Source organism: Mirounga leonina, unplaced genomic scaffold (assembly GCF_011800145.1).
Source record: "Mirounga leonina isolate KUSES-001 unplaced genomic scaffold, KU_Mleo_1.0 Mir_53, whole genome shotgun sequence".
NCBI classification, from domain to species: Eukaryota; Metazoa; Chordata; class Mammalia; order Carnivora; family Phocidae; genus Mirounga; species Mirounga leonina.
In genome coordinates, this window is record NW_023270807.1 from 89,978,986 (window position 1) to 90,000,087 (window position 21,102).

Below are 21,102 nucleotides of genomic sequence, written 5' to 3' on the forward strand. Positions count from 1 at the left end.
GGTGGGGGGCAGTATCTGAACCCAGTGTCTTGCCTACAGGAAGCACTCGGAAAATGTTTGCCAACCGCCTGCTAACACTTACTTGTTACCACTTGGTATCCAGTAATCGGCAGTATCTTCAGGGCATGTGTTGGGAGCCTGGGTGAGGACGGGTTGATCGGTGCTCACTGATGCAAAGTCATTGATAATATAAGCGGCAGGCATCTGACTGAGCCCCAGGCTGACTTCATTCTGCTCCCTTAGGTACTGTTTGTGCAGATATATGTGTTTATTCCCCTTTGCCAAAATTGGATTTCAAAATAATTTTGTACTCAGGTTGTACGGTATCCCCCCCCCCCAAAAAAAAAATCATTACTAATCTCTGACTAGTAAAAGGAATCCCTTTGCCCCATTCCTACTTAGGCCTCATATCCCAAACATCATGACTCCTGCGAGAAGGTAAAGTTGTCCAGCTTATAACAGGCATTCCAGTGTGCTCTTTCATGGTTTTGAGGAGGTACTCCAAATAAGAATTTCTCTGCTTTCTTTCAAATAACCAGAAAGAAAAGTGATCAACATTTTTGTATTTGTGAACTTGTTCATTGCCTTTGTTTTTGGTGCCTATGCCCAAACAACAACAAACCCAGTGTAACAAAATTCCTTTGTTGCTATTCATCAGTTTCTTAAACGCTTAATTTGAAATGCCTCTTGATGTTGTTCTAAAAAGATTTGACTCTAATGAACAATGGAAAATTCTGACTCAACATTTCTAGAAATGAAGGAATGATCCAGATTCAATTGCTGGTTAAGAAAATCTGTGAGCACACAATAATAATCTTTTTTTTTTCTTACCTTCTATATGCCCAGCACTTCACATATATTATCTTTAATATTCTTAATATCTCTTTGATGTTGTATATCAACTTTTACTAGTGAAGAATGTTATTTCTTTTCTCCATCACAGATTCAGGCAATGAGAACACAGGGTCAGCTTTAATAACTGGTCACTCCTAGGCTGGTGAACCCAATATAGCTTTGGAGGCAAGTGAGACTAGACTAGTTTGTCACCACTCAGACAGCAGTGGCCCTCCCTTGGGGACCTGGCCCTACCCTTGTTAAGTGTATAACCAGGGACTCAGGATGGGCTTTCTCTGAACAGGCAGATCTTCAAGGGGAAGAAAGAGGAAGAGACTGGCTACACATGCCCAGCTCCTTCTGAATCCACCGGTCAGATCAGACTCCCCCTCCATCAGAAGGAAAGCAGAGAAAGAGAGGAGAGAGGTCCAGAATTTTATTCCACTGGATGTTCCTCCCCATAGAGATATGATGCCAGGAAAAAGGAATTTTCCCTCCCACAAAGAAACTAAGGTTCCAAAGGGTCAAATGATTTGCCTAAGGTCACAGAGAAAGAGAAAGGGTATACAGCCTGGTCCATCTGACCCAAAACCCATCACCTTTCCTACAACACACTTGTTACCATACTTGACTTTGATATTGCAATGCAGATGAATCTAGGAACCCCTTTCCATGCTGGCTCATCTGCCCCTTCATGAGCCTGAGTTGAAGAGTCAGGGTTTGGATCCTCTCTCTGCCAGTCCCCAACGAGGCTGTAGTAGCTAACTCATTTAACTCTGAACTTACAATTTTTTTTTATCTCTAAATGGTAGTAATATTCCAAAGGTTCAAAATGCAATAAGGTTTGTATAAATACCCTCTAAGTATAAAGGGCTAGACAAATACTTGGCATGCTTATTGCTATCCTAAGGAAAAGAAGAACTATGTGCAGGCTGAAAAGAGCTGGTCCTCATGACCTCCTGCCTCGAGTAGTACACCAGTTCTCGCTCAGCAGCTTGTCTGCCACCTGCCTGTTTTCTTCCTTTCGTCTTTCTGAATTTAGGCTCATAGATCACCACTGTTAACAGTTTTTTTCAGGCTCTAATGGCTCCTGTTGCATCTCTCATCAAGTCTGAATTACTCTGCCCAGTTTCTAGATCCTTCTGTCATCATTCTTATTTCCCATCATTTCCTAGGATCCCTCATTCCATCTGACTGGCCCTGCTCTGCTCGGCTCCCCCTTGCCTGCCTCTATCCACGGGCCATTCCCCTTAGCAGAGTCGAGCAGTGATTCCAATATGCCAGGCGCAGCTGGCTCTTCATGTTAGTTTATTTACCAGCTCTCTTAGGAAGAGAATACCATGCCCAGTTTCCAGATGGGGAAGCTGAGGCCCCACGGGAAGTTACTTGCCCAAAGTCCTTGTGGGTAGCAGGGCTACCGCGTGAGCCCAGACGTTGTAAGGACAGCTGCTTCTGCTGTCAAAAGCCTCCTCCTTTACAGCTTCCTTAAAAATATGAAATTCTCTAAATTCCATCATTTAGCAATTAATTATATGTCCCATCCCACTGACGGTTTCACAGACCGACTTGGTACAGACTTCCTGTCCCCTCAAGTCTGTGTCTTTATTCATTGCTCTTGTGTGGCCCCCCCATCCCCAGTATCTAACCCTGCAGTGCTTGCATCAGAATAAGTGCTCAGTGAATTCTGACTGAATGACAGGTGGACCTGAAGACAGAATATCTGCGAAGAGGGTGTTTTGTGAGCAGTGGCCACCTTTCTTTCCCACCCACTCAGACTTGACCGGCCCTGGGCTTGTGGCCGCCCATGGCAGATCCACTCGCCACCGAATGCTAAGTAAATACATCGCATACGGGGCACATAGGCATCTACATGTATTTTCAATAAGAATTTCATTTACCACCACGCAGGAAATTTGGTATGTTTTCCCCCTTTTCATAGATTGGTCCAGCTTCCCTGGATGATTTCACAGGGCAAGGCTGGAGTTAGACATCAGCACGTGAGTAGCAGGTCCAGGCAGTGCTGCCCCGTGGAGCGCAGCCGACGGATGGGGGCCAGGTTACTCCAGTCACTATGACAACCGATCATTTGGGAAGGTTGGTAACCTGGAGACCAACATGCGCCATCTATGCACAGAAGGAAAACCACTGGGCACCCAGGATGTTTGTTTAGCCTTTTGGAGTTTGTGTCCCTGTTCTCTTTGTGATTTGTCACTGCCCCATAGGCACTGTGTGCCTGTTCAGCAAAGACAGGACATTTTGTTTTTCAAACGACAATTCTCTTTTCTGTTTCCGCTTTCCCAGAAAATGAACAGTAATCAAAAGTTCACCTTGCTTCCTTTCCTCTCTCCCATGGTTTGGCTTCAGAAGGAGTTCCCTAATATTTTTTTTTTTTTAAGATTTTATTTATTTATATGACAGGGAGAGAGAGAGCGCATGCACAAGAGCAGGGGGAGGGAGAAGCAGACTCCCCTCTGAGCAGGGACTGGGATCATGACCTGGGCTGAAGGCAGACGCTTAACTGGCTGAGCCACCCAGGCGCTCAGGAGTTCCCTAATCTTTATCAGACTATGACACCCCAGCCCCTGACAGCACATCCCTCAGTCCCACTGAAAGAAGCTGAGATTCAGCATGCCTTGCCTTTCTTCAAGTAGTTGTTAAGGGTTCTTCAGAAGCCTTAACTTCCAGATTTGGAAACAACTGAGAAATAAACCCAAGATCAATGTGGGAATTCAGATATGTCATCTAATTTATTACTGGTAAAGTTAGATTGGAGATTGTAATGAGATCCCAAGAGAAAGTGAGATTCCCCACAGCCGACCCTCTGAAATGCACCTACCCTTCTAGCAAGAGATGGGGCAGCTGGAGGCACTTAGGCTCAGCCACTTCACCTGGATTCAGGGCAGGCTGGTGGCAAGAGAGAGGGTGGGGAGAGGAGTGGGATGAGGAGGGCGGGAGAGAGAGGAAAAGAGGGGGAGGGGAAGGGGAAGGCAGAGAGAGGAGAGAGGGAGACTTGACTCTTTCAATGTCAAAAAATACAATGTGGAGAGAAAAGTAGAAGCTTCGTTGCTGTACCTCCAAGAGAGAAGTTCCCAATTTCTGGGGTATGAAAGAAATGTGGAAGGAGGGAGGGAAAGAAGAGTGCCCCTTAAGATATAACTTTTTCTAGTTAATATACCTTTTCCTGTGAGTATAAGTTACTTTGAAAATAATGGACATAGTGATAGGAAGTCTGTTCCAATACACTTAACGCAGTCTTTTCCTGAATTCATTAGCCTGAAATTGAAATTTTCTTTAAAGATTTCTACCACGTGGAAATAAAAATTAATTAGGACTGAGCAGTTATGAAAATTCTATACCTGAAAACTTGTAGGATGTAGCCAAAGCAGTACATAGAAGGGTATTTATAGCTTAAAATGATTATATTTAAAAAATTGGAAGCCTAAAATTAATATTCTAATTTTCCGAGTTAGGTAGCTAGGAAAAGAAGAGCAAATTAAATTCAAAGATAGTAAAAAAGAGGAAAAATAAGGATGAAAGCAGAAAGTAATGTGATAAAAAGCAAATATAGTAAATCAATAAAGTAAAAAGTACCAGGGCTCTGAAAAGACTAAGAAAGTTGAAAAACTCTTGGTAAAAACAATAAAAAAAATTCCAGAATAGGTAAAAACAAGTAAGTAGAAATAAGAATGAAAACACGCATGTAACTATAGATATTAGAAACATTAAAGAAATTAAAGAAGGTATTAAGGCTGCTGAGGCCATTAAATTTGAAAACTTAAATAGATAAATCCCTGGGAAATAATACAGCCTTTAACAAGCTGGCTCAGGAAGAAATGGAGAACCTACATAGTTCTAGAATCTTTTTTTTTTTTAAGATTTTATTTATTTATTCATGAGAGACAGAGAAAGAGAGGCAGAGGGAGAAGCAGGCTCCCAAGGAGCAGGGATCCCGATGTGGGACTCGATCCCAGGACCCTGGGATCATGACCTGAGCCGAAGGCAGACGCCTAACCATCTGAGCCACCCAGGCGCCCCTTTAGTTCTAGAATCTTTAAAGAAATTGAATCAATAGTTAAAAATCTTTCCATTAAAAAAAAAAAACAGGGCGCCTGGGTGGCTCAGTTGGTTAAGCGACTGCCTTCGGCTCAGGTCATGATCCTGGAGTCCCGGGATCGAGTCCCACATCAGGCTCCCTGCTCAGCAGGGAGTCTGCTTCTCCCTCTGACCCTCCCCCCTCTCATGCTCTCTCTCTCTCTATCTCATTCTCTCTCAAATAAATAAATAAAATCTTTAAAAAAAAAAAAAAAAACAACCCCACTGGCCCCATACAACATTAAAAAGAAGTTATACCAACATTTAATGAATGGATAATTCTAATAATATATGAACTTTTCCAGAGTATAGAAAGAGGCAATACTTCTCAACAGATGTTTTTTCAATTTTTAAAAATTATTTTAACTTTTGACCCCCTTCATTTTTTTTTTTACCATCCTCCCATCCCTCACCTCTGGCAACCACCAATCCATTTTCTATAACTATGAGCTTGTTTTTTTGTTTGTTTCTTGTCTGTTTTTTTAAGATTCTACCTATAGGAGAGATCATATAGTATTTGTCTTTCTCTGTCTGACTTATTTCACTTAGCATAATACCCTCTAGATTCATCCATGTTGTCACAAATGGCAAGATTTCATTCTTTTTTATAGATGAGTAATATTCCCTTCTGTGTGTGTGTGTGTGTGCACATACCACATCTTCTTTATCTATTTATCCATTTATCCATTGAGAAGCACTTAGGTTGTTTCCATATTTTAGGTATTGTAAATAATGCTGCAATGAACATGGGGGTGCATGTATCTTTTTGACTTAGTGTTTTTTCTCTTCAGATAAATATCCAGAAGTGGAATTGATGGATCATATGGCAATCTATTTTTAATTTTTTGAGGAACCTCCATACTGTTTTCCATAGTGGCTGTGCCAATTTCCCATCAACTGTGCGAGATGGTCCTTTTTACTCCACACATCCTTGCCAACACTTGTTTTTTCTAGTCTTTTGATAATGGCTCTTCTAACAGGTGTGAGGTATATCTCATGTGGTTTTGATTTGCATTTCCTAGATGATTATTAATGAACATCTTTTCATGTGTCTGTTGGCCATCTATAAGTCTTCTTTGGAAAAATGTCTATTCAGGTCCTCTGCCCATTTTTAAAATCGGATTATTTGGTTTTGGGCGTTTTTATGGAGTTGTATGAGTTCTTTATGTATTTTGGATATTAATCCCTTACCAGTTACATGACACGCAAATACTTTCAGTAGGTGACCTTTTCATTTTGTCATCGGTTCCTTTGCTGTGCAGAATCTTTTTAGTTTGATGTAGCCCCACATGATTATTTTTGCTTTTGGTGTCAGATTAAAAGAATCCTTCCAAGACTCATTGTCAAGGAGCCTACTGCCTGTGTTTTCTTCTAGGAGTTTTATGGTCTCAGGTCTTACATTCAAGTCTTCAATCCATCTTGAGTTCATTTTTGTGTATGGTATAGGGGTCTGTTTCCATTCTTTTGCTTGTGGCTGTCCAGTTTTTCAAGCACCATTTGTTGAAGAGACTTTCCTTTCCCTAATGTATATTCTTGCCTCCGTTGTTGTAAATTAATTGACGTATACGTATAGGCTTATTTCTAGGATCTCTATTCTGTACTTTTTTATCTGTATGTCTGTATTTAGGTTAGTACCATGCTGTTTTAATTACTGTAGCTTTGTAATGTAATTTTAAATCAGGGAGTGTGATGCCTCCTGCTTTGTTCTTTCTCAAGATTGAGTTGGCTACTACAGGTCTTTTGAGGTTTCATACAAATTTCAGGTTTGTTTGTGCTATTTCTGTGAAAAATACATTGAAAATTTGATAGAGACTGTGTTAAATCTGTAGATTGCTTTGGGTAGTATGGGCATTTTAACAATATTAATTCTCCCAGTCCATGATCCCAGAGTATCTTTCCACTTATTTGTGTCATCTTCAATTTCTTTTATTAATGTCTTGTAATTTTCAGTATTCCAGTCTTTCACCTCCTTGATTAAATTTATTCTTAGGCATTTTATTATTCTTTTTAAATGGTAGTTCATGTCTTTTATTAACCCATATATAATTACTTATCTTCTGGTTTGTTGAAGCAATAGGTCAGACATTTGCCACAGTAATGTCTGTCGAAGTGGCTAGCCATGAAAACTCCAGCACCACATTCATCTAAAGGACACTCCTGAAGAAGGAGACTGATTTTGCCATTCTAATCCACCTTATAGTATTTCAGAATGGCCAGTTTAACTGGCCTTTTCTCTTATGCCTATTCTTCTTGGGAGTAGTGTAAGACTGATTCTTCCTTCCTTCTTCTTAGCACCACCACCAAGTCTCAACACAAGATGAAGAGTGGACTCCTTTTGAATGTTGTAGATGGACAAAGTACGTTCATCTCCCAGTTGCTTGCCAGCAAAGATCAGTCTCTGCTGATCACGAGGAATTTCTTCCTTATCCTGAATCTTGACCTTTACATTTTCTGTTGTAGCCGAGGGTTCAACCTCAAGAGTGATAGTCTTCCTGGTAAGGGTTTTCACGAAAATCTGCATTTTGATGGTGGTTCCATGACAGATGGCGGACTGGAAAGGCATTTTATTATTTTTGATGCTTTGTAAATAGGATTATTTTCTTGATTTCTTTTTCTGATAGTTTATTTGTGTATAGAAATGCAACAGATTTTTGTATGTTGATTTTGTATCCTGCAACTTCACTGAATTCAGTTGTTCATTCTAACAGTTTTTTTATATATAAAGTCTGTAGGGTTTTCTATATATAATATCATGCCATCTGAGAATAGTGACAGTTTTACATCTTCCTTTCCAACTTGGATACCTTTTCTTTCTTTTCTTGCCTGATTGCTGTAACTAGGACTGACAATACTATACTGAATAAAAGCGGCAAGATTGACATCCTTGTCTTGTTCCTGATCTTAAAGGAAAAGTTTTAGCTTTTTCCTGTTGAATATGATGCTAGCTGTGGGTTTGTAATATGTGGCCTTTATTATGTTGAGGTATGTTCCCTCTATGCCCACCTTTTTGAGAATTTTTATCATAAGTGGTTGTGGAATTTCGTCAAAATACTTTTTCTGCGAGGTGCCTGGGTGGCTCAGTCGTTAAGCGTCTGCCTTCAGCTCAGGTCATGATCCCAGGGTCCTGGGATCGAGCCCCACATCGGGCTCCTGGCTTGGCAGGAAGCCTGCTTCTCCCTCTCCCTCTGCCCCTGCTTGTGCTCCCTCTCTCACATGTGTGTCTCTCTCTCTGTCAAATAAATAAATAAAATCTTAAAAAAAAATATTTTTCTGCATCTATTGAAATGATCTTTCCATTTTTTTCCTTCATTTTGTTATGTTGTCGTTAAATTTAGTTTGATCACATTTTGTTGAAGATTTTTGCATCTATGTTCATCAGGGATATTGGCTTATAATTTTCTTTTCTTGTGGTATCCTTGTCAGGTTTTGGTATCAGGGTAATGCTAGCCTTATGAGTTTGGAGAGTTCCCTCCTCTTCTGTTTTTTGGAAGAGTTTGAGAAGGATTGATATTAATTCTTCTTTGAATGTTTGATAGAATTCACTGGTGAAGCCATCTGGTCCTGGACTTTTGTTGTTGGTAGGTTTTTGATTACTGATTCAATCTCTTTACTAGTTATTGGTCAGTTTGGATATTCTTTTTCTTCATGATTCAGTCTTTGTAGGTCGAATATATCTAGAAATGTATTCATTTCTTCTAGGTTGTCCAATTTGTTGCCATATAATTGTTTATAGGATTCTCTTATGATCTTTTGTATTTCTGTGGTATCAGTTGTAACATCTCCTTCATTTCTGATTTTATTTATTTAAATCTTCTGGGTTTTTCTCTTGGTGAGTCTAGCCAAAGGTGTGTCAATTTTATCTTTCCCAAGAACCAACTCTTAGTTTCATTGATCTTTTCTATTATTTTTTAGTCTGTTTCATTTATTTCTGCTGTAATCTTTCTTACTTCTGCTAACTTTGGGCTTCACTTGTTCTTCTTTTTCTAGTTCCTTAAAGTATAATGTTAGATTATTTATTTGAGACTTTTCTTATTTTTTGAGGTAGGCATTTGCTGCTTTGAACTTTTCTCTTAAAACTGCTTTTGCTGCATCCCATAAATTTTGGGATGTTATACTTCCCTTTTTTTTGGTCTTACGGTGTTTTTTCATTTCTCTTTTGATTTCTTTTTTGACCCATTAGTTGTTTGGTAACATGTTGTTTAATCTCCACATATTTTTGAATTTTCCAGTTTTCTTCATGTAATTAATTTCTAGTTTCATGTCAATGTGGTTAGAAAAGATGTTTGATATGATTTCAGTTATCTTAAATTTAAGATTTGTTTTGTGCCCTAACATATGATCTATCCTGGAGAATGTTCCATGTACACTTGATCAGTCCAGTTTTTGAAGCTAACCAGTTGTGATAGCAAAATGAGACAGAGTACAGGGAAGTTAAATTATAGGCCATTCTCAGTAAAGAACATAGATGTAAGTGTTTTATAGTTCTGTGCTATAAAATTTTTTGAAATAATACCTCAAAGAATTTGCCTTGTCTAAGCCAGTCCTGAATTGGGGAGCTGGGAACCCAACTGGGGAGCTGGGAACCCCTCTATGACAAGAGGAATACTAGATCGGTTTTATTAAGATTTGTAGTTCCAAATAGTTGTGTTTTTTCCTTAGATTGTATCACTCACTTTCTCTAAAGTTCATGTTTATTTGAGCCCACAATTTTAAAACCTTGTGCTTTTTTATGATATTCACTATACTGTTATTTTTTCCCTCTTTTTCTTAAAGCTACTTGGGAGCCCACAGCGTCTCTGTGATTTGGCAGGACCCAGCTCCACTGAACCAGAATCTAGAAAAAGATCAATTTCAAAAAGAAAGTCTCATCTGGATCTTCTCAAACTGTATGCTGCATTCCCCTTTTCCATCTATTATTGCTTGGCAAAGACTGTTTCTCTGAATACATTTGACCTTGTTTTTTTTTTTTTTTTTTTTTTTTTATTCTTATGTTAATCCCCATACATTACATCATTAGTTCTAGATGAAGTGTTCCATGATTCATTGTTTGTGCACAACACCCAGTGCTCCATGCAGAATGTGCCCTCCTCAATACCCACCACCAGGCTAACCCATCCTCCCACCCCCCTCCCCTCTAGAACCCTCAGTTTGTTTTTCAGAGTCCGTCGTCTCTCATGGTTCGTCCACCCCTCCGATTTCCCCCGCTTCATTCTTCCCCTCCCGCTACCTTCTTCTTCTTCTTTTTTTTCCTTAACATTTTTATGAATCTGCATTATGTGGAATTTTATTGTTTAATAATGTTCCCACAAGCCATATGAGAAATCTTATTTCAATGTATTATGATCATGTACTCCACATTTTCATACTGGCTTAAAGTGAACCCAGTGTGCAAAATGAAATGTACAATTATTCATTGGAGTTATTTTAGGGAAAAACTTTTTGAATCACAGGACTATGAGGTTCCTTTACATGTAGCCCCCTCCCCTTGAAAACTGAATATTATCTGATTTGTAATAGTGAATAATAATTCACATGCATGTGTTCAGAAACATGATTGTTTTACAGAGGATGTCCTCATTATCATATAGCCATTGTAACTACTTTCTTTTTGAAAAACTGAACCTAATACAAAAGTGAGCTTATTCAATGGCTGTCCTCTGTCCTTGTGGGGATTATAAATGCCCATCTGGAATTTTTGTGCGTGCCCAAATAAAGCAGCCAACCGAGAGAGAATGTGATTCAAGGTGGGCCACTTTGCCTGGATGTTTTCCTCTCCCAGCCTGAGCATGTTTGCTTCATTTACCCCTTGGCCCAGACCATTGAATTCCGGGCAGAGCGGAGGATCCGTGTTGAATGCTGGGCTGTTCACCAGGCGAACATGTCTTGTTCACCTTGGAGCATTCGCCCATGTTTCTTACGCCGCTGTTTTCCGCTTTGGACCCTTAGCATCATGGACGGCCTGACGGAAGCGTGCGTCAAGGGCGGCATCGAAGCGTGCTACGCCGCCGTGTGCTGCGTGTGCACCTTGCTCGGGGCCTTGGACGAGCTCAGCCAGGGCAAGGGCTTGAGCGGAGGCCAGGTCCAGCTGCTGCTGCAGCGCCTGGAGGAGCTGAAGGACGGCGCCGAGTGGAGCCGGGACTCCGTGGAGATCAACGAGGCCGACTTCCGCTGGCAGCGGCGCGTCCTGTCCTCGGAGCACACGTCGTGGGAGTTGGGGAGCGGGAGGAGCCCCGACATCAGCATCAGCGTGACCACCGACACGGGCCAGACCACGCTGGAGGGCGAGATGGGCCAGACGACGCCCGAGGAGCACGCGGACCACCGCCAGAGCAGCCTCAAGTCGCCAGCCGCGCCCGAGAGCAGGGAGACTCTGAGCAAGGTGCCGGAGCCCGAAGCCGTCGACCAGCCAGACGTGGTGCAGAGAAGCCACACGGTCGCTTTCCCCGACATAACTAACTTCCTGTCGGTGGACTGCAGGATGAGGTCGTACGGCTCCAGGTACAGCGAGAGCAATTTCAGCGTGGATGACCAAGACCTTTCGCGGACCGAATTTGATTCCTGCGACCAGTACTCGATGGCGGCCGAGAAGGACTCGGGGAGGTCAGACGTGTCGGACATCGGCTCGGACAACGGCTCGCTGGCGGACGAAGAGCAGACCCCTCGGGACTGCCTGGGCCACCGGTCCCTGCGGACTGCCGCCCTGTCCCTGAAGCTGTTGAAGAACCAGGAGGCGGACCAGCACAGCGCCAGGCTGTTCCTGCAGTCCCTGGAAAGCCTCCTTCCCCGCCTGCTGGCTCTGCCCAGCGTGGAGGAGGTGGACTCGGCCCTCCAGAGCTTCGCCTCCACCTTCTGCTCAGGTGTGTATGCGGCCTCGGCTGTACGGGCAGTGAGGGTGTTCGAGGCATTTTGCCGAAATGGGAAATTACCGTCGTGCCTGTAGTTTGAAGCGCCCCAAACATCTTAGTCGCGCCTGGGGTTCCTTATGTTTGAAGAGAACGAAGGAATGTAAGACTTACTGGTGGTGGCTGGAATTGTAGGCAGTTGGTGGCTGGGATATTCTGAGGTTGACAGACGGATAAGGTGCAGAGTAAAGAGTAAGAGCTTACTGCCTTCCAGAAAGCTGCTGCTGACTGAAACAAAGTGACAGTCTCTGACTCTCAAAACATTGAGTTCTCAGTATGCTTCTACACCTCCGTGTCTAAAAATCACAAAGCAGTGCACTTTGGATATATCAGTATGTAAACTATTTTAAATGAGGTCTTGAATCAGATGCAGGCTGTGTGAATTCCCCTGAACTTCCAGTGTGGGGTATTCCAGCGTCTGATCATCCTGGGGACTTTCTGGTGGCCAGTCCCCAGCCAGAGCCCACCCAGAGTTGCCTCCTTAGAACAAAAGGTGTTCCTAGAGCTCTTCACTTAGGCATTTACAAGGATTTTAGGAGTCACAACGAGGTCAAAGACAGATACTAGAACAAGAGATCCTTCTAGTGTTCATATCACTTAGGACATTGTAAGGATTTTAGGAGCTCTGTGCCAGGAAAGGGGCAGAGACCAATATAAATATTTTCTATTATCTCACAGTACTACAGAAAGAAAGCAATTAATGGGTACAAAACATTTATGGCAGGAATAACTGAGTGCCTGACTCCTAGGAAGTCAGTCACCTGTGCCTTCCCCTGACATTCAAGGGTCTCTTGACCACAGACTACTGAGGCAGATGGGCCTTGCTGGGCTTGTGCTCACATAAAAAGGACTAACCCTGAGAATGAACACAGACCTGTTAAAAGTCAAGATCACCATTTGCTCTTCCCCCCTCTGAGTCTTGAGCATGAGTTTGTCGTTGCACTTACCACATTTATTATAGTGATTTGTGAATGCCTCCACCTTCCCCCCTCTGTAGTTTCAGCTCTGGTGTGGTCCAACCATGTCTAACACATATTCGATCTTCAAACAAAGAACACATCACACACACATACAAAAAAAAATTGTAGCCCAGTTACTGAAACTTGGTAGAAGCTAACTGCTGTACTGTTAAGAGGCAGCTTAATAAGTATGTTTAAGAAACTGACCAGATTGTCCTTTGTGAAAAGGACACAAAAAAGACACTTAAATTGAGGTATATTTAAGGAAGGACATTTTTTAATATGAGAATGATCCAAAGTTGTAAGCACCAGCACAGATAAAGAACTTTCAGTCCTGGACTAATACTCCTGGATTTCTCAACCTATCTAGAAATTGGAAAGAGATGCATATAATTTCTCAGCTTTCCTAACTGCACTGTGATTCTTTTCAAGACATAAAAATGCCTATTTCTAAGGCTACCCAACATTTTTTTTCTCAATACTTTACCTTTTGGAATTAAATACAAAAATAAAGTTGGGCTATTTGATTTGTGTGAAGGAACACACACACGCGCAAAATTCATGTTTCATTGAAAGACTAAGATAATGTATAAATACTCTTCTTAAAAATTCTGTTTCTCCTTAATATCTTTTATGCTACCATCATTAAATTTATTTTATTAAACATTGCTAGTATATGCTTTTTGTATGTTTTCTTCCTTTCTCTCTCTCTCTTTCTCACTCACTCACACACACACACACACACACACATACACATATACACACACCCAGTGACGCTTCATCAGTCAACATTTATAGAGAAGCTTCAGTGTGCTCTGAACTAGGGGCCTCAAGATATTCATGCCTTATTCGCAGTAAATGTGTATTGACTGTAGATTCATGAGCTTGCTCTTTGGTCCCTTAACTTGTGAAATAGGTCATGGGCTGAAGAAGTAAGTCATGGGTAAAGCCTGAGTTGAAAGGAATGTTCACTCCCCTTTGGAGGGGGTTTGGTAGAGCCTCTGAGCCTGTGCTTATTCTCGCTGGTCATATTCATGGGGAGAGGAGCTCGGCAGCCTGCTCTGACCAGCTTGCCTGGTGCCAAGGCAGACAGGCTGGCAAACATCAGTGATGCCAAGGAACAGCCGTGTGTCCAACTGCAGCACTACCACAGATTGGCATCATCATCAGGATGAGTCAGTGGTGGCCTTGACTCATCAAGAAATGGGAAAATTATATTTAGGACCTTCTATTTAAAATAAAAATAATCTTGGGGCACCTGGGTGGCTCAGTCGATTAAGTGTCCAACTCTTGATTTCAGCTCAGGTCATGATCTCAGGGTCGTGAGATCGAGCCCCACGTCGGGCTCCACACCCGGCGTGGAGTCTGCTTAAGATTCTTTCTCTCCCTCTCCCTCTGCTCCCCCCAAATACATACATACATAAAATTATAATAATCCACACAAAACAACTCAGCTGCAGAAATTTCAGCATTTAAATATGTAAGATCTGACATTCAGATTACTTCGTATTTATCAACAACATCCCCAAGTAATTCCAGATAAATGAGTTGTTATAGTGGTAAAGACCGACTCTCAAAGGCCCTGCCTCATTTCCTATGAGAATTAGGAAATATAATCCTAGCAAAGTCTTTTGTAAAATTTGAAGCTAAAGTAAATCTTAACAGTTGTGTTTTTGTACCTTTCAAATCAATACTTATTTACAGTACGTGCTGAACAGAGCTTGAGTGAATTTTTTCACTCAGTTTTTTCCAGAATGTGGCCCCATGGATGTTACAAACTGCTCAAATTTCAGAGGTCAGTAAAATGTCCCATCAGACCCAATATGTTATGACATTAATTTTTACGTGTATGAATCAATACATTGAAAAGAGACTCCAAATCTTTTGATTGTTTCCAAATATAATTTTTAGTAAATGTCTGTAACTGAATTAGTCATTTGTCTTTTTAGTTCTAGTGACCTCCACAGTATTTTTACCAATTAGGAGTTGGTCTGTCTTTACAAATTATACACCCATCATGCTGTGGTCCTGCTACCAATAGATATAGGACTGTACCTCAGTCACAGCTGTGGTTTAATGGATCACATTGACCATTGCTGTGGGTCAGCCAAAGCTGCTAGATGCTGGCCTAGGTCCACTTCTACACTGAGCCAGTGCGCTCTCTCCCCCTGCAAGCATCACCTCCAAGATGAAAGACTAGTAAAAGAGAAACATCTGTACCCTGCAGGGGCAAGAGAGAAGGCAGATGGCCTTTGTTCATCCAAGACAACGTTTAAAAGCAAACAATAGGAAATGAGGAGAAGAGTCTCCCTGAGTGATAACCCAGATATTTTACTCACTATTTACTTTGATGTCAAAAGCTTTAAACCTTATTTTGTCAAAAACTATCATTGAGCATTTGCCCCTGACTTATTATCAGGGTCTGCTCTGCTGGCTGAGACCAGATTCGCTCAGCGTTTCTCAGGGACCCCTGTCCTCAGACAACTAACATCCAGTTGAAATGAGCCCCCTTAATTCCACATGATTCAAGGGAGCCTTTCCTTTGAAAACAATGAAAGTTTTTTACAGTGGGGGAGTTTGAAAACATCCGAAAAAAATAGGTTTTATAAATAAATTTTTTTAATGATTTATTTGAGAGAGAGAGAAAAAACATGAGTGGGGTGAAGGGCAGAGGGAAAAGTAGACTCCCTGCTGAGCAGGGAGCCTGATACAGGGCTTGATCCCAGGAGTCTGGGATCATGACCTGAGCCAAAGGCAGACGCTTAACCAACTGAGCCACCCCAAAATGGGTTTTATAAAGATGGGAGTGGACATGAACTGTGACAGCTGCAGAAATTCCTTCCTCATCCTGCATTGAACAGAGTGGCATCCATGTGAAGTGGCTCCTTGGGGACGAAAAAGCAAGAGCCAGCCTCACACAGCAATGGATAGAGGGGCACAGGCACTTACTTGGCTTTGGGATCACTGTTCCTTAGATTAATGGTGTTCAGTTACAATCTTGAGATTCACTGTGACCACATATAAGGCTTATTACAAGCATTTTGATGTTTATAAAGTACCCAATTTCATAAAAGATAATACAGCAAGTATGAATCTCAGTTATGCAAGAAATATCTATTTCTTTGAATTAAAACAAACCTGACTCTAGACCCCCAGCCAGCCTGGCCGGCCACACATTTGATGCTTGCCCTCAGGTCCCCATTCCAGGGGAAAACCAGAAGCTGGAGCTTATGTGGGATCTGGACAGGGAGGCCTCACCTCTCCCATGGCCAGGGAGCTCCCACTGCGCACTTCACAGGCTCCCTGATGTCCTGTGATTTTGCTACCCCTCTGCCAGCATGGCACCTGGACTGCTCTGGCAAGGCTGGGAGCCCCTAGCCACCATCATATGTTCTCCTCTGAGACCTCACCAATGCCCCCCACACTGCCAGGCAGCAGGAAGCCACAGACCTCAACCCCTGCCCATTCAGGACTCTCCCTTCTCTGCCTCGCTGCTTCCTCTCTCCTCTCATTGCCTTCTGGGAATGGGCCACAGTCTCTGGAAGGGGCCCTGGCTTTGTGGATACAAAACCAGGAAGGCAAGTATGCGCTTGCCAGCTTCAGTTTTTCGCCCTGGGATTTAAACATTCCAGATGATGGTAATACAAATTTAACTGGATATCTCTGTGGAATACAAAAGGTTAAATACAAAAAGAAAACCTCAAATAAATAAGTCAATGTGTTACCCTGCCTCTACCAATTAGGATAAGGTTTGTTTGCCTTTGGTGGAAAACTCAAGTGTTTAAGATTCAGTTTCTTTCCCCTAAATTACATGTGAGGTAGGCTGTCCAGCGCTCTGTGATGACTTTCCTGTCTTCCTGCCCTACCGTTGTTAACATGGGATTTTCATCCTCAGGTTTCCTCATTTACCAAGATGACTGCTACTGGTGGAGTTGTTCGTTTGCTTTAATAAAGGGAGGAAGAGGAGTATTGAAGCAGGGTTAGGGAATAAGTAGTCTCACAAAATCCTCCTCCAATACCCTGGCATTTGTGGAATATGAAATTTGGAGAATATAATAATATAAAGACAAAAAAAAAAAACCCTAATTATACACCACCCAGAGATTGCCTCTGAAATATCTTGGTGTCTTTCCTTAGAGTCATTTTTCAGCATTTATATGTATCTGCAAGGATAATAATAACTAGGGTGCCTGGGTGGCTCAGTTGGTTAAGCAACTGCCTTCGGCTCAGGTCATGATCCCGGAGTCCTGGGATCGAGTCCCACATCGGGCTCCTGGCTCAGCAGGGAGCCTGCTTCTCCCTCTGACCCTATCCCCTCTCATGCTGTTTCTCTCTCTCTCTCTCAAATAAATAAATAAATAAATAATCTTTAAAAAAAAAAAAAGGATAATAATAACTAACACAAACATAGCACTTCCTAAGTGCCCTGCACTGACTAAGAGTTTTACCTATATTAATTCATTTAATACTCATAATAACCCCATAGCGTAGGTAGTATTATTATCCTCATCTTATAGGTGAGAAAACTGAGGCACAGAGAGGTCAAGTAAGTCAAACAAGGTGCACAGCTACAAAGTGGCGATGCCAGGGTACAAACCTATACAGTCTGGCTCCAGAGACCTGTTCCTAGTACCACCCTGTGCCTGCTGGGTGGGAGGGGGGCGGATGGAGGGGTGATGAATGGATGGGCAAATCGGAGGCTCTGTTCAAGAACACAAAATCCTCTGGAGTTGATTGGCCGTGATTAAAAAAAACAGTCACAGACTGTAGCCCAGCAAAGGTGGGACAGTTTTCCAAGTCCTGACAGATACACACCCATGGAAGCCTGTCATCCCATTGGTTCCTGAGAGAACCTCGGGAATTTATACAAAGGGAGCAGAAACTCAAACAGAGATTTCTATATCAAAATGTATATGAAAGCAGAAAGATTAGAAATAACCTAAATGCCCCAAAATAAGGGGAAAGTTAAATGAGTTATACTAAATCCATTTATGACACTATGTAGCTATTTAAAATTATGTTTTCAAGTGATATTTAATGATACGGTTAATGGTCATAATGTAATTTTTAAAAGGATTCAAAATTAACTTCAAATGTTAATACTTACCTCAGGATGATTTAATTACAGATTATTTTCATTTTCTTCTTTGTACCTTTTTCCAAACCCCTTAAAAATTTTTTCTTATGACTTCTATTATCAGAAAATAAAACAGTAATGTTATTTAAAAATTAGAACCATAGACTTAATTAAAGAAATATGTTACCAAGTAAAATAGTGTAATCTTTTTGTTTTAATTGAAGTATAGTTGACATACGATGTTACAGCAATTTCAGGTGTACAACATAGTGATTGGACAGGTCTATACATTATCCTGTGCTCCCCACAGGTGTGGCTGCCCTCTGTCTCCACACAACACTATTACAATACCATTGACCATATTCCCTGTGCTGTACCTTTTATTCCCGTGAATTATTCATTCCATAACTGGAAGCCTGTTATCTCCCATTCCCCCTCACCCATTTTTCTTACCCCCTACCCCTCCCCTCTGGCAACCGTCAGTTTGTTCTCTGTTTCTTTTTTTTTTCTTTTTTTTTTTTTTTTAAAGATTTTATTTATTTATTTGAGAGAGAGAGAATGAGAGACAGAGAGCATGAGAGGGAGAAGCAGACTCCCCACTGAGCAGGGAGCCTGATGCGGGACTCAATCCCGGGACTCCAGGATCATGACCTGAGTTGAAGGCAGTCGTTTAACCAACTGAGCCACCCAGGCGCCCCCTTACTAGTCTGTTTCTGCTTTTTGTTTATTTGTTTTGCATTTTAGATTCCACACGTAAGTGAAATCATACGGTGTTTGTCTTTGTCTGTCTGACGTATTTCACTTAGCATAATACCCCCGAGGTCCATCCATATTGTTGCAAATGACAGGATCTCATTTTTCTAATGGCTGAATCATATTCCATTATGTGTGTGTATGTATACTTACATACACACACACACACACACATCTTCTTTACCCATTCATCTGTGGATGGACACTTGGGTTGCTTCCATACTTGGTTATTATAAATAATGCTATGATAAACATAGAGGTGCATATTTTTCACCCCTGTCATTTTCTTTGAGTAAATACTCAGTAGTGGAATTACTAGATCGTAGGATATTTCTATTTTTTATTTTTTAAGGGACCTCCAGACTGTTTCCCACAGCAGCTGTACCAATTTACATTCCCACCAACAGTGCATGAGGGTTCCTTTTTCTCCACATCCTCACCAACACTTGTTACTTCTTGTCTTTTTGATTCTAGCCACTCTGACGGGTGTAAGATGATATATCATAGTGGTTTTGGTTTGTACTTCCCTGATGACTAACGATGTGGAGCATCTTTTTGTGTGTCTGTTTGCCATCTGCACATGTTCTGTGGGAAAATGTGTATTCAGGTCCTCTGCCCGTTTTTTAATCAGATTATTTGGTTTTTTGGTGTCGAGTTGTATAAGGTCTTCATATATTTTGGATTTCCACCCCTTATTGGATATGTCATGCACAAATATCTTCTCCTATTCAGTAGGTTGCCTTTTTGCTTTGTTGATGATTTCCATTGCTGTGTAAAAAGCTTTTTATTTTGTTGTAGTCCCAATAGTTTATTTTCGCTTTTGTTTCCCTTGCCTGAGGAGACATATTTTAAAAAATGTTGCTAAGACCAATGTCAAAGAAATTACTGCCTATTTTTCTTCTGGGAGTTTTATGGTTTCATGTCTCACATTTAGGTCCTTAATCCAGTTGGAGTTAGTGTAAGAAAGTAATCCAATTTTATTCTGAATGTAGCTGTCTAGTTTTCCCAGCATCATTTACTGAAGAAACTATCTTTTCCCCATTGTATATTCTTAGAGCCTCTTCTCTTGTATATTAATAGACTATGTAAGCATGGGTCTATTTCTGGGATCTCTCTTCTGTGCTATTGATCTATATGTCTATTTATGTGCCAGTACCATACTGTTTTGGTTACTACAGCTTTGTAGTAAATTCTTGAAATCTGGGATTGTGATGCCTTTCTGAAGATTGCTTTGGCCATTTGAGGTTCTTTTGCGGTTCCATGCAGATTATAGAATTCTTCTAGTTCTGTGAAAAATGCTATTGTATTTTGATAGAGATTGCATTGAATCTGTAGAGTGCTTTGGTAGCGTGGACATTTTATCAATATGAATGCTTCCAATCCATCCAGGGTATCTTTCCATTTATTTGTGTCATCTTCAGTTTCTTTTATCCATGTTGCATAGTTTTCAGAGTATAGGTCTTTTACTTCCTTGGTTAAGTTTATTGCAGGGTATTTCATTCTTTTGTGGGCAATTATAAATGGAATTGTTTTCTTAATTTCTCTTTCTGCAACTTTGTTATTAGTATATAGAAATGCAACCAAAAATCATATACTATTATTACAAAGGTTTAGAAAGTCAATAATGCCCAGTGTTGCTGAGTGGGTACAACAGTGTTCTTATGCACCATTGGTAGGAAGAAAAATTGGTATAAAACTGTTTGGAAGATAGATTTGGGCTGTATCTGTCAAACTTTATATATGTCTTTAGTCTGCTTTAAGGAATTTATCCCACAGATACACTTGCATAAGTGCTAAAAGTCATTTCATCATTTCACCTTTTTATCATAATTGAGACTACGTAAATGTCTACCAAGAGAGCATTAGTTAAATAAATCACACTCCAACCATGCAGTGGTATATGCATAGTTATTTGAAAAGAATGATATATAGATCTGTAAGTGCCAATATCAATAGATATCTAAGGGCACCTGGGTGGGTCAGTTGGTTAAGCATCTGACTTTTGATTTCAGCTCAGGTCATGATCTCAGGATCATGAGATCAAGACCTGTATCAGGTGCCACGCAGAGCATGGAGCCTGCTTAAGATTCTCTCTCTCTCTCCCTCTCCCCCCCCCACCACTTGCACACACACTCTCTCTAAAAAAATAAAAGATATCTAACATATATTGCTAAGAAAACACCAAGTCATAGTACAATGTATGTAGTATGATCTCATTTGTGATTATATTTCCACACAATATGTACAAGGAAGTAAGTCTGCTGGGATGGTTATCATTGGGGCTTGGGAGAAGCAGGGACTAATTACCCTTATTTTTTATATTTTTTAGTACTGTTAAATGAAATAAGTATTTAATGTTTACTTTAAAAGACACATTAAATTAAGACATGGAGGAGATGTTTCAGGGTCACTTATGCTAATCTTGTATCCAGTCTTTCAGTGGTAGCCAGTCAAGCAAATGACCCATCCATCTGTTCCTGACAGT

General features: G+C 41.1%; 1 protein-coding gene and 1 pseudogene across 4 annotated transcripts in view; one reads left to right on the forward strand and one right to left on the reverse strand.

Annotated features, from left to right (window-relative positions):
• ARFGEF3 (ARFGEF family member 3) overlaps positions 1 to 21,102 on the forward strand; it is a 169,568-nt gene that overhangs the window by 91,205 nt on the left and 57,261 nt on the right. For all 4 annotated transcript variants that reach the window (XM_034990764.1, XM_034990768.1, XM_034990765.1 and 1 more), the window contains 2 exons: positions 9,700 to 9,812; positions 10,873 to 11,783. In XM_034990764.1, the coding sequence (XP_034846655.1) occupies positions 9,700 to 9,812; positions 10,873 to 11,783 (1,024 nt within the window). The remainder of the gene's footprint in view (positions 1 to 9,699; positions 9,813 to 10,872; positions 11,784 to 21,102) is intronic.
• On the reverse strand, positions 6,973 to 7,543 carry LOC118000845 (annotated as a pseudogene).